The 17,297-nt window shown below is 36.6% G+C and overlaps 1 protein-coding gene across 8 annotated transcripts in view; it reads left to right on the top strand.

Moving 5' to 3' along the window:
- Positions 1–17,297, top strand: part of SSBP2 (single stranded DNA binding protein 2) — a 400,682-nt gene that overhangs the window by 362,299 nt on the left and 21,086 nt on the right. For 5 of the 8 annotated variants that reach the window (XR_008707889.1, XM_055563053.1, XM_055563014.1 and 2 more), the window contains 2 exons: positions 12,396–12,431; positions 14,175–14,229. Coding sequence is in view for 7 of the 8 variants with exons in the window: in XM_055563053.1 (XP_055419028.1) it covers positions 12,396–12,431; positions 14,175–14,229 (91 nt within the window). In the remaining variant the exon portion in view is untranslated. Of the gene's footprint in view, positions 1–240; positions 4,929–12,395; positions 12,432–14,174; positions 14,230–17,297 lie in introns of those variants that run through there. The other 3 variants (XM_055563007.1, XM_055563030.1, XM_055563044.1) reach the window with 2 other exon arrangements.

Genomic DNA, 17,297 nt, shown 5'->3' with positions numbered 1-17,297 from the left:
CAGAGATGAGGAAAGAGTTGTACTTTCTTATGATTTTTTAAAGTACCATGAGTCCCTGACATATGAACCTTCAAGTTTCAAACTTTCAAAGATACAAACGTGTTCACGTGTCCAGTCGTATAAGTTAGTTCACGTGTCTGGTGTATATTGTCACCTGCTTGCATCCCCCACAAGCGGCTGTGCTCTTGTGTACTTTACAGTACTGCGCAGAGTATAGTCATACGGCATCTTTATTTCAAGTCCAGGATATCCAGAAGCTGGCATAAAAGCAGCGGTGATGTAGGTGGTACTGCTAAGAAGTGCCAGCTGTTGTACCGTACTACTGTACTTTTCAAGGTACTACAGTGTGAGATCAAAAATGTTTTGTGTTTGTTTATTATTTGTGTGAAAAGTATTATAAACCTATTACAGTACAATACTATATAGCCAATTATGTCAGTTTGGGTACCTAGGCTAACTTTATTGGACTTACAACAAATTGGACTTAAAAATGCACTCACAGAACAGAACTCATTCATATTTAGGGGACTTACTATACCAAAGACACTCTTCAGGATTTCACAGAGCCAAGCAGTGTGGATAGAAGAACTCACCATATCAGGTCAGCAGCTCTGTGTTATTTTAGATCTCGAGAAACACTAGGAGTTAAGAGAAGGAGCTCTGCATATCAAACCACTGTCCAACAACCACTCCAAAGTGGGCATTTGGCTAGCACACATGTAGGCACGTAATCAAGTTGAAAGCAATTCCTGCTAATGTGATTAATGTATACCACGTATGTGTATTCCTACCCTCAAAGAATTTGATGGGATAGGGAAAAGTTGTGGGAACACCTATCATTTTCTCTTCACAAAGAGAAAGGAGTCATCATCCTGAGCACTGAAAGGAAAAGCATCCCTCTGAAATATGGTTGTTTATGAGAAGAAAAAACCATAGGCAACTGATGACTTTCTAGCAAAAACATAAGGCTTACATGAAACAAAGCAAAAGTATTCAAGAGGGATTTTCCCCCCTGGATACCATTGATTATACTGTAGTGACAATTTACCTTTATTATTTTGAAATCCAAGTTCTTTGGACGTTTTGTATTTAAAATTACAAATAGTTTTCATCTTGTGTCAGTACAGTGTGCCCAGGGCTCCTCAGGGCAGCGTGCTAAAGGTTGGCTGCTGTGCTTTTGCTGTTTCCAAATATCTTTTATATACTGTTTTTTCTTTTAAGAACTTTGTTTTTTAAAAACGAAGAGACTATCTTTTACAATATAAGGATCAACACTTTAAAATTAATATTGATGTAATCTGTTTTCTGATCTGCACACCTTATTTTGATTTCACCAGTTGTCCTTACAATGTCTTTTGTAACCAAAGAAAACCCCCCTTCACTTGTTACATTTGTCAAGTCCCTTTGTCTCCTATAACCTGGAACAGTTCCTTTGTCTTTTTTAACCTTGGAGTTTTGTTGACCACAAGCCAGTTATTTTGTACAGTGTCCCATAATTTGGTCTTGGTGGATGTTTCCTCACAATTAGATTCAGATTATATATATTTGTCAGGAATCCCCAGAAGTAATTTTGTGTTTTTCTCAGTGCATCATTTCAGGAGGTCTGTGATGGTAATTGCCTATTATTTGTGTTACTTATATTAACTTCAGTCACTTAGTTAAGGTGGTGCTTGTTACATTTCTCCACTTGTTAAATTATTGTTTTTCCCTTTGTAATTATCTGCTTGTGAGGCATACTTCGACACTGCCATAAAGATCATACTTTAATCCTCTGCTTTTTGTATCCATTGATAATTCTCTCCTGAATTATTTCACTATGTTGGTTGCCAAATGGCTATTTTCTAATTCTATCTTTCCTTCTCTACTTTTTACTTGACTCTTTACTAAAGGAGTTTTTCTTTCTTCTCCAATCATTCGTGTATATCTGATGTACTTGTGGATTCTACTTTGTTCAAAGGGTTTTGTTTTCTAAATAAAATCATGTCAGATTTGTCCAGTTAGAACCCCTTCAAGTTGGGTCATTTGTTCTTTTGACATATCCCTGTTACACTTTGAGCATTTTGAAACTCATATTTTCCCAGCCTTAACCCTGATAACAGCCATTTATATAAGGGTCCTTGGTTCCTTTTAGTGGAGAGTGGTATTTAGAACCCATTGGTGTGACCTAGCTTCTAGCCATCTCAACCAACAGATATAGATATATACACACACACACACATACACATATAGCCACACACATCTGTATCTTTCTGTATCTATCCATATTAAAACCAGGAGTACACGCTACAGCTCTATTTACAATTAGCCAAGACATGGAAGCAACCTAAGTGTCCATAATGGATAAAGACGATGTGCTGTGTATAAATGGTATATTCAGTTCAGTTGCTTAGTCATGTCTGACTCTTTTATGACCCCATGGACTGCAGCACGCCAGGCCCCCCTGTCCATCACCAACTCCCAGAATTTACCCAAACTCATGTGCATTGAGTCAGTGATGCCATCCAACCATCTCATCCTCTGTGGTTCCCTCCTTCTCCTGCCCTCAGTCTTTCAGAATGGTATATTATTCAGCCATCAAAAAAAAAAAAAATGAAAAAATGCCATTTGTGGCAACATGAATGGATCTAGAGATTAACATGCTAAATCAGACAAATAAAAATATATGATATCACCCATATGTGGAATCTGATTTTTTAAATGATACAAATCAACTTATTTACAAAATGAAACAGATTCCCAGATATCGAAAACAAACTTATGATTCCCAAAGTGGGAGAATGTGGAAGGGATGGATAAATCGAGAGCTTGAGAATAACATACACATGCTACTATATACAAGATAGATAATCAAGGACCTACTATATACCGAGAAAACTCTACTCAGTATTCTGTGATAACTTATATGAGAAAAGAATCTGTAAAAGAATGAACATATGTGTATGTATAACTGAATCACTTTGCGATACACTTGAAACTAACACTACTGTAAATCAGCTACAATCCAATAAAATTTAAAAGCAAAATCCACGAGTGCACACTGGTGCTTCAACTGTAATTCAACACAACAGAGTTCATTCTAGACTTCCTGCTTTCCATGTTTATTATTCACTTCTCTGAAAGTAAGAAGTCTACCTACCATTATCCACAATAAATTTATTTATCTGTGTAATCTATATCTTCACATAGTTTTGTCATATATGTTTCGAACAAAAATCTTTTGGCACCCCTTTACATGGTAGCAGGAGAAACATATTTTAAAACAAATTTATGGGACTTACCTGGTGGCACAGTGGATAAGAATCTGCTAGCCAACTCAGGGGACACAGGTTCAGTCCCTGGTCCAGAAGATTCCACATACTGAGGAGCAACCAAACCCCTGCACCAGCTGCTGATGCTGAAACTCTAGAACCTGCGGGCCACAACTACTGAGCCCATGTGCTACAGCCACTAAACCCCACACACCTAGAGTCTGTGTGTGTACTCCTCAACAAGAGACATCACCACCACGAGAAGCCCACACTCTGCAATGAAGAGCAGCCCCCGCTCACCAAAACTAGAGAAAGCTTGCACTAAGCAGCAAAGACTCAGCACAGCCAAAACTAAATAAAATTATTTTTTTAATTTATATTTTTAATTCAGATAAGAATATGATTTTTACTTTTAACTTCCCTTATGCTGAGTATAACAGTATTGGCCTCTAACTCTTACTTGGAAACTTACAAGTCTGCCAACCTTTTTATTTTTTATGTTTTTCACAAAGAACTGTACATTTGAGCTGAACTGTAAAACAGGTTCTAATCATAAAGTAGCAAGCACTTTTATCAAAAATACCTGAATTAGCTTTGTCAGGAGATACTTTTGATTATATGTACCAACCTAACTAGGCTCATACTGAAGGAAAATACTACTGGATCATGTATCTGAAAAGTCCAGATATAAATTTGCTGGGGGACACATTTGGCTCCAGGGGTTCAAATAACACCATCAGGACCCTGTCCCTATTCATCGCTTACCCTTGTTCCACGAGTCTGGCAAGAAGGCTGTGTGAAGCTCCAGATTTGTACCCTCACAGCTCCCTGTTAAGCACAAAAGAGCACAACTCTCATCAGTTAAGCACAGGTACTGGAAGTAACTAACTGAAGTAGATTTGCTTAGCTTGGATACATAGGCTTATTCATGAACCAGCTATGACCCGGGGGGACAGTGCTCTATCCACCAGGCCCGGCTCACACACTCAACCCCCTGAGCCCTGCCTGAACCACATGGAAAAATAAGGGAGATATGGTTCAAAGAAAATGCAGGGAACAATTGGCAGAAGAGGGGCTGAGCAGAAACAACAGATGATCAGTACAGCACTGTATTCATCAACTCACTAACTTGACAGGAAACAGAAAACTTCTGTAAGGAAAAATGAGGATCTACTAGAGTGATTAAGCCCAAGAGAAATACAAATATTTTACTCCAGGTAGGAGCTTTGCCCTATTAAAAATAGATGCTCATTTTTTTAAAAGAGCACTAAAAAATAAAGGAACATTTTCAGCTTTACAGTGACACAGAGAATGTTCCCCTCCCTGGTTTCTAGTGAACTGAATTTCAGTGCATATAAGGTAGTTTTGAATTTCACAGTTGATGAAAACTCCTTAGCTAAAATAAAATGTTAAGCTACTTAGCTAATCATTTTTTAATAAAGCCAAAGAGAACCTCTAGGTATTCTGCTATTCATCTACCATGGCACCAATCATAAATACTAGGAGTCAGAATTTCAGGATTTTTGGATTGTCGTCACATCTCTTGAATTTTCTGTCTAGCCTAACCAGACAAACATATGGCCTTAATTTTTATTATCTGTCAAATAAGAGATTTGTGTAGTTCTTTGATTCTGATCTTCTAGCTCTCTGGTCTTATCTTCTATATCTGCATTTTCATCTTAATGGATATTTTGTATAGTATATGGGGGAGGGGTGGAGGGAAAAGATTAATTATGCTGGGGAAATTCTGGTGACTGGAGGTAGAGAAAAGCCTGGACAAAAGTAAAGAGAAGAGGGATTGTAGGAAATGTGTGAGGAAAAAATATTAGATTCTTAGTGGCTGGAACATAGCTTTGGAAGGCAGAGAAGGCAGCAAAGCTGGAAAAAGAAAGATGGACCATGATGTGTTCAGGGCTTTGAATGCTGAAAAATCTGGAATTATCATCTGTGTGGAACAGAATTTTATTTTAGGATGATAGTATATAAAATGGATACATAGTGAAACAATATTGAAAGAGTCGAGTAACGGGCCTTACAAAATGCTGCCAGAGTCTGAGGTAGAGCAGTGGAGAAAGGATGGAGGAGATAAAAATGTGACACATGTAATCAAAAACAACTGGTGATTGTTGGATTTAGAGATAAAGAAATGAAGATGAAGGTGATTTCAGGTCTTTGAGACTAGTTTTCAGGGAAAGATACACCCAGTTGAATGCAGATTCCAAAGAATAGCAAAGACAGATAAGACCTTCTTCAATGAACAAGTGCAAAGAAATAGAGGGAAACAATAGAACGGGAAAGATTAGAGCTCTCTTGGAAAGAGATCGGAAAAAATTGGAGATGTCAAGAGAACATTTCAAACAAGGATGGGCATGATAAAGGACAGAAACAGGAGGGACCTAACAGAAGCAAAAGAAAATTAAGAAGAGGTGGCAAGAATGCACAGAACTATACAAAAAAGGTCTTAATGACCCAGATAATTATGATAGTTTGGTCACTCACCTAGAGCCAGATATCCTGTAGTGTGAAGTGGGCTTTAGGAAGCATGATTGCAAATAAAGTTAATGGAGATGACAGAATTCCAGCTGAGCTATTTCACATCCTAAACGATGATGCTGTTAAAGTGCTGCACTCAGTATGTCAGCAAATTTAGAAAACTCAGCAGTGGCCACAGGACTGGAAAAGGTCAGTTTTCATCCCATTCCCGAAGAAGGGCAATGCCAAAGAATATTCAAGCTACCATACAATTGCACTCATTTCACATGCTATTAATGTTATGCTCAAAATCCTTCAAGCTAGGCTTCAACAGTACATAAACCAAGAACTTCCGTATGTGCAAGCTGGCATTAGAAAAGGCAGAGGAACCAGAAATCAAGTTGCCAACATTCATTAGATCATGGAGAGAGCAAGGGAATTCCAGAAAAACATTAGTTCTGCTTCATTGACTATTCTGAAGTCCTTGATTGTGTGGATCACAACAAACTGTGGAAAATTCTTAAAGAGATGGGAATACCAGACCACCTTACACCTGTGTCCTGAGAAACCTTGTATGCAGATCAAGAAGCAACAGTTAGAACTGTACATGGAACTATGGACTGATTAAAAATTGGGAAAAGAGTACAACCAAGCTGTATACTGTCAACTACTTATTTAACTTATATGCAGGGTACATCCTGCCAAATCCCAGGCTGAATGACTTACAAGCTGGAATCAAGATTGCCAAGAGAAACACCAACAACCCCAGATATGCAGATAATACCACTAATTGCAGGAAGCAAAGAGGAACTAAAGAGTCTCTTGATGAGGGTGAAAGAAGAGAGTGAAAAAGCTGGCTTAAAACTCAACTTTCAAAAACTAAGATCATGGCATCCAGTCCCATCATTTCATGGCAAATAGAAGGTGGGAAAGTGGAAACAGTGACAGATTTTATTTTCTTGGGCTCCAAAACCACTGCAGACAGTGACTGCAGCCATGAAATTAAAAGACTCTTGCTCCTTGGAAGAAAAGCTATGACAAACCTAGACACTATGTTTAAAAGCAGAGACATCACTTTGCCAACAAAAGTCCATATAATCAAAGCTATAAAAGTTTTTCCAGTAGTCTTGTACAGATGTGAGAGTTGGACCATAAAACAAGCTGAGCACCAAAGAATTGATGCTTTTGAATTGTGGTGTTGGAGAAGACTTTTGAGAGTCCTTTGGACTGCAAGGAGATCAAACCAATCAATCCTAAAGGAAATCAACCCTGAGTATTCATTGGAGGACTGATGCTGAAGCTGAAGCTTCAGTATTCTGGTCACCTGAGGCAAAGAGCTGACTCACTAGAAAAGCCCCTGGTCCTGGGAAAGATTGAAGGCAAAAGGAGAAGGGGGTAGCAGAGGATGAGATGGTTAGAGAGCATCACCAACTCAATGGCCAGGAATTTGAGCAGACTCTGGAAGATAGTGGAGGACAGAAGAACCTGGCATGCTGCAGTCCATGGGTTCACAAAGAGCTGGACATGACGTAGCAACCCATCATCATCATCGAGGAGGGTGGGAGTAACACAGAGTGAAATGAGGACATGGGGGAAACGCAGGCTTAGAGCGTAGGCTGTGAGCTTTGTTTTTGGAATGTTAAATTTCAAGAATTTGTAAAGCACCACCTTTGATTCTTCTACAATGCCTAATGTGTGTTTCTGTAATTGTGCTTAATGCATTATAATAAATCTATAACGTTCAACCTCTGCTGAGTACCCGCTGATGTGTGACCAGCAGTTTTTTATTTTCCCTTAGTCACATGCCCTTCCTACATTCCTTATCCTTGGCCCCTTTTCTATCAGCTAAACTTGTCTCTTATTTTACAGTGGCGGTGGGGGGGAACATTAGACTCACATTTCTTCAAATTCTACACTTCAGTATTATCAGACCTTTAATCATATTTCTTTCCTCTTGTCTTAGTAATGTTCTTCTCAATGCTAGCCATTTGGTCTGGTCTCTTTATCCCACCTCTTCATGTTTCTACATATCTTGCTCTTTCATTTTTTAAAGGAGTCTTCATCTATCCCTTTCTACTGGCTGGAACTTTCCCTAACAGTGTGCCAATTAACAAATCCCAGGACAACTTAAAACCCCCAGTCTTGCTCTCTTCTCGAGTTGGAAGGGATAACTGAGAGAAGACTTCTCTCAACCCTTCATCAGTGTCAAACCGCAGTCCCGCATCTCCCACCCTGACTCTGTCACCACCATTCTCCTGGGCAGTGGGTTCCTTAATGCTCCTCCTTTTCATTCCTGGGCAGCCGTGCAATGCCAGAAATACAGCAGGTGATGGACGAAGACCGGTTAAACTTCTCAACCGTTTCAGTTCCTGGTGATCTTCCACTTAGCAAAACTAAGGACTTATTTTCTGTCATCATACCTGAACTTTGAAATATTCGGCACCTTGGTTTTGTTTTAAATGTCTGTTAATTTCTTTTCATTTAAGTAATGTTTTCTTCCATATTTGTACTAGCATATTCCTTTATATTATTTATTCTTGGGCGTGTCACAGAGAAGTTGAAAGACAAGCCCAGTAAGGCTCAAAAGTAAGCCCAGTTTAGGCATTTCCTAGCCAGCCTGCTCCTACTTCTTGCTTCTTAAAAGTCTACCTTGACATTTTATAGAATATTTTCTCCAGGTTTTCCTCCCGTCACATTATCTACCCTTTTTTTTTTAAGTTAATTTATTTTTTAATTGAAAGATACTTTACAGAATTTTGTTTTGTTTTCTGTCAAACCTCAATATGAATCAGCCATAGGTATACATATATCCCCTCCCTCTTGAACCTCCCTCCCATTTCCCTACCCTCTAGGTTGATACAGAGCCCCCGTTTGGGTTTCCTGAGCCATACAGCAAATTCCCATTGGCTATCTATTTTACATATGGTAATGTAAGTTTCCACGTTACTCTCTCCATACATCTCACCCTGTCCTTCCCTCTCCCCATGCCTGTAAGTCTGTTCTCTATGTCTCTTTCTCCATTGCTGCCCTGCAAATAAATTCTTTGGTACCATCTTTCTAGATTCCATGTATATGCGTTAGTATACCATTATCTACCCTTTTTTAATTGGTAATGTTCTTTAATTCCAATCTTGGGCTTTTTTTCAGTTTAACGTTTTCAACTAATGAAACTAAACTATCGTTTAGTTTCGATAACTAAACGTAATCAAATCCTATATTAAGTATTGTGCATGGCACACAATGGGGATTTAGTTAATTGAAACTTTATCTCTTGTCCTGATCTCCAATGAGTTCTTAACCACTACTTCTAAATATCTGTTGATCGGTTTTAACTCAGTGTCTACTAGAGCTTTCGAATATTATATCAGACATTCCCCAAACCTGTCCCCTGCTTCCTAAACTCCCTATATATGAATTAGTAGCACCATCATCCACCCAGTCAGCATGTTGGAAACCTTGGAATTTCCTTACCTTCTCACCCAGTTTGTCCCCAAGCCCTGCAGAGTACATTTGCAAAGTCTGTCAAATTCTCTCATCCCTATTTATCTTAATCAGCATTGCCTAGAACACTTTTTATCATCTCTTGCCTAGACTTTTTGCAATATTCTCCTAACTTGTATTCATGCTCCATGATGCCTGTAGAGTTATCTTACTAAAATACATAAATTTGAACATGTCTCTCAAAACCTGCTGTTTCCAACAGCATAAATTTAGCCTGACCATGTAGCCTCATCCTTTATTATAAACATTTATTATAGCCTCATCATTTTCCACAATTGCCTATAAGTCCCACACTGCAACAACTGTAAAATTACATACCATTTCCCTAATAAACTGTGTAGTACTTTCACATTTGTTTATTAAATGCCGATCCTTCTCTTTGTCCTTGTAATGGACCCCCACTCTCTCTCTTATTCCCAGTTTCCCAGCTCAAATACATCTTCTGTACCCACATAGTACTGCTTCTATCATTGTTGTATTTGGTTTCTCAGACTAGGCTGACAGACACTGCTGTTATTTATGAAAGTTCAGATTCCATAAAGTGCTAGGGATAAGAGCCCAAATGCTCCTCTTCTCTGAATGAGGGCAAGGACTACGAGGTAGAAAACAGTGAGTACAAGAGTTTGACAGGGCAAAAATGGAAATAAACTGAACTGGAGGGGGTAGCAAACTTTTTAAAGTATTTTAAAGTATAATAAATGTTTATTATATTTAATGGTGTTTGAAGAAACCATGAAGAGGGGGAAGTTAGTACTTGTGAGAATGCGATGTTCAAGAGGGGCTAACTTTGGAAATAAAGACTTCTTTTCCCCCTACCTGAGATGAATGGATGAAATTTTAAATCTATAAATAATGAAGTGTTTAGTTGAAGATGAAGGCATAGCAAGAATTTGATGGCTTTAATGTATGACCAAAGGACAAAGCACTAACTCAGGATAGTCGAACCACCGATAAGGGCCAGTTCACAAAAGTCAGTTGTTAAAAATTCAGGAACTTTGTCAGCTGATTGTTAAAATCATTGGTAGCTTGAAATCTGCCTTATAGGAATATTTACACAGCATAAATTGGCACATACTACAGATTTGGAGTTTTTCCCTCAAGTTTACGGCACACCTCTAGAATACTTTGGAGCTTCCATAACAGCTGAGCCAAAATGCTTCCAGATGTTAATGAAAACTAGGTTAAAGCTGGAGAACATGATCACGTGTTGGACCTTGTCAACCTTGTTTTGTGTTCCTTGCCAAGCACTCTCTACCATAAAACAGAAAAGTTGGCTAGAGGATGATCAAAAAAGAGCTGGGAATTAACAAAGTAGACTTCAGGATAATGAATTTAAGATATTAGAGAGAGAAAGAAAATGCTGGAATTGTGATGGGATAAGATTCGGGTTGGAATATAGAATGTTGTTTGTGAGTGTCATGAAGAACAAGAAAGATGTCAGTCAGGAAAGTTGTTTAGATCTTAGATCTCTGTGCAGAAACTTTTAGGATGTAGTCATGCTCATATATGGAAAAAACTGGGCTTGGGGGAGGGGCGCGGGGAGGGTATTTCTGTAAAGTAAAGGCAGTGAGTGTGTTCCTAACATCTAAAGAGTGGTTTTTTTGGTTGCTAAGTCATGTCTGACTCTTTTGTGACTCCATGGACTGTAGCCCACCAGTCTCCCATGGACACATGGAATTCTCAAGGCAAGAGTATTGGAGTTGTTAGATCATACCTTGAAGTTGCTTAAGGATGACAGTAGGCAATAGAGACCGAAAGAACGTGAGCCTGGTGTTTAAGTTATAAGGAGATGAAAACTGGAGCCAGCAGATAAGTTGGTGATTTGGAGACAGCAGGTACACATATTTAAAATAAATAGCAGAGGATGGATGATTGATCGTGAACTGCAAAAGACCCAAGAGAGCAAAGCTGTATTCATTCACCCAGTCAAGTAAATGTACAGTGCCATAGCGATCCTGATGCTCACAGACACAATCACCACCACTAACGATACTGAGCACTCAGTAACAGCCGTGTGCAGTGCTGAGTTACACAGAAGGTGCCCGAGCAGAGGCTCAGACGCCTGTGGTCTGGGCTTAAAGCCAAACAAGGGCACCAAACAATGAGGAGAGATTTTTCAGAAAACTGAATATTAAAATCATTAGAAAAAGTATAGCTTTGTTGTCTTTCTGCTTTATGATTTCATATTATTTTTATGTTTAATTAGAAGGAAGGTATTGATGTAGAGGGAGCATTTGGGTACAGACACTATAATCTTTTCACCATTCTTAAGGTCCTATTTTAGCCCTGGCTGTCTTACTCCAAGATGATAGTAATTTACTGGCTTTTTTCAGAATAAGGCAAAAATATCTCTTCTAGATGTGCAGAAGATGAAAGATGTAAGCTAGTGAGCTTGTGTGAAAAAAAGAATATTTGGATCAACTTCTCTATTAATATCCACACTTAAGGAGTTATTTTTAAATATATGTTTTCCAGTTTTCATTTCTTAAATTTTCATAGCAATGTCATATTAATATCTTGTAATCTCTAGAAAAGAGCTTGGTTAAGAGCTTGATTTGAAGAGAATGAGGGACTATGTTACCCATATTTGATCCCCACAAATTAGTAGTCCTCGGAGACTTAAATTAGCAAAATATTTTGCATTCATTATATTGTTTTCTAGAAGCTAGTTAGAAAGGAAAAGGGGAAACAGGTTTATATATCAAGTATTGACCCATACTGCATGAATATAGTAGCCTGAAACCTGTCTCTAAAAAAATAATGTATCCCAGATGCACATAAATTAGAAATTGCATCTGTAAAATCTACTAATTTGAAAAATTCTGGTTTCTGGTTTTTAGCTGCACAAATATATATCTTTCTAATAATAGAATAAGTGTCACTAGTATCAAGCAGTGAGTATAACTGCCCTGAAAGCAATATAACTTGAAACTGTAATTCTGTCTAAATTCTTCTTGACTAATATCCTTTCCCTTTTTTAATAAATTCAAGATAGGTCTGCATTTTATTCAGTTTTCTAGCACTCAGACATATATAAATGCCTTTATCCTTTATTATCTTTTGTGATAAATTTTAAAACTTGATAAAAGTTAGAAAATAGATTCATTTTAGGTCAGTCTCCTTACTGCCACATGAATCAGAATATGTCTATTTTTCGTCCTGTTCATGTTCCAGATACCATACTCCTCAGCGTCTCCTGGGAATTATGTAGTAAGTACATTTGGGTTTGTTTGCTCATAAGAATTGATGTTACGTTTTATTTGGGCAATGAAATAGTTGTCCAGATGTTAAGAAGAGCCCCTGTGTATTGGCCAAGAAGTGAACATCTGATTTGTATTGAGTTGTTTCGTCTGCCAACCTCAGTACATATGTTGATGTTCATTAGTGAAACAGTTATCAATCTGGCCAAAATTGCCCTGAGTACTGTGTTTTACTTCAGCATATGTTTCTGTAAGCCAGTACAATACCCTGTCCAATCATGAAGAAGCACCCCCGGTTACACAGTGATATGCTTGAATTTGTAGTTCTTCATAATCTACACCCCCACACCACCCCATTGCCATACACAGAGTCTAAGAAGACATTAAACTTTCTCCCAATCACAAAGAGAATCCGATAGCAGAATGACGACTAATAATTTGGGAGAGAGGTGTTAATTTTCACTGTTAGAAATCGAGAGCACTTATCATTTTGTACATGTTAATAATTTCCAATGATTTATATTTGTCGATTCAGCGGGTTTTACATGATCTCTTGAACTTACAAATGACCTTTTAACCATCATCACATTAGAATCCATGCTGTGTCTAAAGGCCATCACAGAAGATAATTTGTTATACTGTTTAGCAGAGAAGCAGGAATAAATGGTAAAACGGAAAATCTTTCCCAAGGAAATATTCATAGGCGGTGGTTAACCAGAGTAGGAAAAGAGAGTCCTTTGGAAGATCAGTATCAATTGATCAGTTTTACTTTCCATGGAGACGGTGTTCTATGAGCACAATGGAAAACACAGATGGTTTTGGACCTGTGAACTTAGTGCTCTGAATTCCCTTAAGCTGTACAAACTAAGAAAGTAACTTTTTTCATGTTCTCCAATTTTTTCTTAAAGTCAATTAAAAATACGCTTCATATATAGTCTTATGAAATTGTAAAATTTGACATATTTAAAAGTAAATTTAAGCTGTTTAGTAAATAGCAATACATGTATTATTTGGAATAATTAGTGGACTATGTCTGTGTACTCAGAATGAAACAAAAACCTCGCTGTTTAAAAGTTAATTTGACTATGTCCCTCTGAAAATTCTCAAACTCATTGCCTGAATTATCCATTTTGGTTGTGTGAAATAACTGAATTAACTTTAGAGTCACCTAACATCCCTTTCAAATTGATTGTACCTACAGCCTTAGGAGCCCTCACATTAGTCAGCATCACCTCTTCTAATTGATGCGATGGCTGAAGGTACAGTGCATCAGAGATGTTGTGGTTGAGACTGAAAGAAGAAATAGCATCAATATATTTTTAAAGCATATGAATATCTTTTGGTTTTCAAATGCCTATAAAAACCAATGATACAAAATACAAGAAAATTACAGTAAACTAAATCATAAATACAAATACACATGAATTATTTCTATTTTATGGATTTGTAAAGGCCCTCTTAAATCGTTTCTCCTTAACCTCATTATACATGATGTGATTAAGTCATGAATTATAAATCAGTGTTATAGGCTCACTGTTTTGAGAAACTTGTCAAAACAATCTCAGTATATTTAAGCTAAATTATATTTTGCATAACAGTGAAATGATTGTGCATTCAAAGAAAGTAAATTATGGAGAAAATATATTGCCTCTGCTGTTTTCAAATTGGATTGTGATAAAGTCTAACTTCTGTTTTTCCTTATATTGTTAAATGCAATGCCTTATTTTCACTGACATTTTGTGTACTTATTTAGGGTCCTCCTGGAGGTGGAGGGCCACCAGGAACACCCATCATGCCTAGTCCAGCAGGTACTGTAATTGAATGAGCCACATGGGTATTTCTCAGAGTACAATAATAGAGTACAGAAACTGTTATGAGGGAAAGTTAGTAGTATCCCTTATCTCATTGGCGGTTTCATAAGTTGAGTAGAGGTGGCAAGCAGGAGGAAATAGTGCTCTTCAGTAACTGTTTTCCAATTACTTTAAGCATTTAGAACACTTCCGTTGTGTAGGTAACAGATTTAACCAGAATGAAAACTGTTGATCTGTATGAATTGCCCAATAATTTTATCTGACTAGAAATTTGCTTGAAACTGTGGAAAAGATCCAAATCTCACAGCTTGAGAAAATTTCTGCCCAAGTAACACATGACATACATGGACCCACTAGGTTTAATACAGCAAATCCAACTCATTGTCTCTAGCATCTAAAATAGATGTGGATGTGCTATCAACATCATTTATCCTGCACGTCTATAGGTATTTATTAGTTAGCTAATCCACTATGTAATGGGGGAAGTTTTTTAATCTTTTAAACTAAAATACTGGAATTTTATTCCTGGAATCATGTAATATGATTATTTTAAATGCCTCTCTCCTTTGAGACTTAAATACAAACTAGTGAATGTATTGTGTCTTGAGGCCTCTAGTGATATTAATAGTACACCCCTCTTAGAAGTGCCTGGCAGCATGTAGCAAGAGCCATGAAAAAGTTCACACCATTTGACTCCATAATCCTGCTACTAGAAATGATTTGAGGTATAGCCCAAGAGTCATGTACAGTGATGCTCACCTGATATAGCCAGCAGTAGACTAGAAACAACTTTCATGCCTAATCCAATTTTAGTGATATTTTTAAATTTTTATGTTTTATGGACCAAAACTTTAGCCATTAAGATTACTGTCAAAGAACTTTTAATGACACAGAGAAATAAATGTTCATGATTTAATACAATGTGATCACAATATTATTTTTAAATATATTACAAAACTTCTGGGTAATGAAATATGTGGGAAATTTTTATAATTAGAAAATAATTTTTATTATGTTGCACTCAAATTCATATCTTATGAATTTGTTGAAATCTAAGATATATAGAAGTTTGAAATTAAGTATCATTAATCATACCAATAAGTATTTTAAGTTTTGAAACCTTAATTTAGAAAAAGCAGAAATTTGATTGGTTCAGAATTTTACTTTGGTTCACTAACTCTTTGGAATGAATCACAAATGTTTCATAGATCTCTGTCCTCAGAACATCTTCAGTGAAGTGAAACAGAATTCATTGAAGATAGAATTATATGAATTGAACATCTTGCCCACATTTGCATTCCTTTTGCTGAAGTTAGGGTTTGATTTATGAAGGTAGCATATGATTAACAAATATTTCACTTGCAGTACTTAAAGAAAATTTTTGGAGTGACACTAAACTCCGCAGGCAATAAATAATCTGATCAATTCTTCCTTTCAAGCCAAAAATTGCCACCAGTATTGCTGGCTTTTCTGCATGCTCTTTTATGTACTCATTCTTGATCAGTCAGTCCTCTAATATGAAGCCAGTATACCCCAGCCTCCAAAAAATAGGTGCCAGAATATCTATGGTATAGTTTTTTTGTATATAAATCAGACATTTTCTAAAAAATACCAAACTTATTCCCTCAATGTTTTTTCATTTTCAGATGAAATTCTTTTGATTAGTCTTAAAAGCAATGAATTTTCTTTCTGCATATTTTAAAATATACAGCCCATTTTCCTTTCAAGTTAATTACTAGAATTAGTAAGACTAATAAAGGTGAAAAGCCATTAAGTTTTCCTATGTTTAAAAAACAAACCCAGCTTTTCTGAAAGATAAGTTTTTATGGGATAGCATTTATGCCATGAGTTGAATCTAAGTTAGCAGGTATTTATTGTCTATAGTGTACAATATGAGTAAGACATGGCCCCTTTCCTCCTCTCAGAGAACTTATAACCTAGTTTGAAGCCAGAGAGAAGAATAAGACAAAATATTAACTATAATGCAAAGTATAATTCATGGGTGGAGGAGCACTCACACACTTTTAAGTATCAGGGGAAGTAAAACTTCTTGGAAGAGGTCTCATCGGCAGTAGGCCTTGGAGAGAGAGAGAGTCATCTCAGTAAGTGGAGACTGGGTAGCGAAGACACTTGGAGGAAAAAACAAAAATAAGGTGATGGAAAAGGATGCACGTATGCAGGAAGGAAAAAGTAGCCTGAGTTGACAAGCATATAGTATACATAAAAATGTAAAAATACTTGAGGCCACAAAAGTACATTAGAAGCTTACTTAGTATAAACAGAGGTCAGCCAGAGGTGGGCATTTCAACTTTCTTAATAATATGATTTGTTAATCTAGATGTAAAAAATAATACTTAGGATTATGGATCACTGTTTATAAACAAAGGATAAATGGCATCTTACTCTAAAATAATAAATGTGTAATAATCACAAAATAAGAGGATAAGTAATTGCCCATTTCTCACTCTACAATTATTGCCATAAGAAAGCAAATGATTTTTATCTTCTGCCTTAAATCAGTGTAAAACAACTTTTTCAAAGTAGAAGCCTACAATGTTTTATTTAAGAGAATTATATAATTGTGGGAAAATAGAAAAACATTTTATAACTAATAGTTTCTAAATATAAAATATTAAGCCTTTCACTTTAGGCTATACAATAGAAATACCTATACTCAGACTTAATTAGGACTAGTAATAGACATGAAATGTAATATGTTACATGTATTTATATGGATATACACTACAGTTATTTTTATTATAATGAATCAAAAATAAAATGACTGAAAAAAATTTTATTGGAAGTTGTACTAATGAAAGCTGGCTTTTACTTCAAGCAAGAGAATTTTCATTCCCGTTGTATCATCTTGTTGTAATCTCTTTCTTTGGGAAGTAAGCCAGGATATTCCACCAGCTTTTATCATTAGCTAAATAAATTTTTTTAATTGGTATATTAAGAAACCTTAATAAATAATAACTAAAAATTTACTAAATCTGAATTTTAAGAGATTTTTGTTGTAGGTATTCATAAAAATTGCTTAGAGAAGTCAAAAGGTTTTCATGTTG

Source organism: Bubalus kerabau, chromosome 1 (genome assembly GCF_029407905.1).
Source record: "Bubalus kerabau isolate K-KA32 ecotype Philippines breed swamp buffalo chromosome 1, PCC_UOA_SB_1v2, whole genome shotgun sequence".
NCBI classification, from domain to species: Eukaryota; Metazoa; Chordata; class Mammalia; order Artiodactyla; family Bovidae; genus Bubalus; species Bubalus kerabau.
This window is presented reverse-complemented; position numbering and strand designations above follow the sequence as displayed.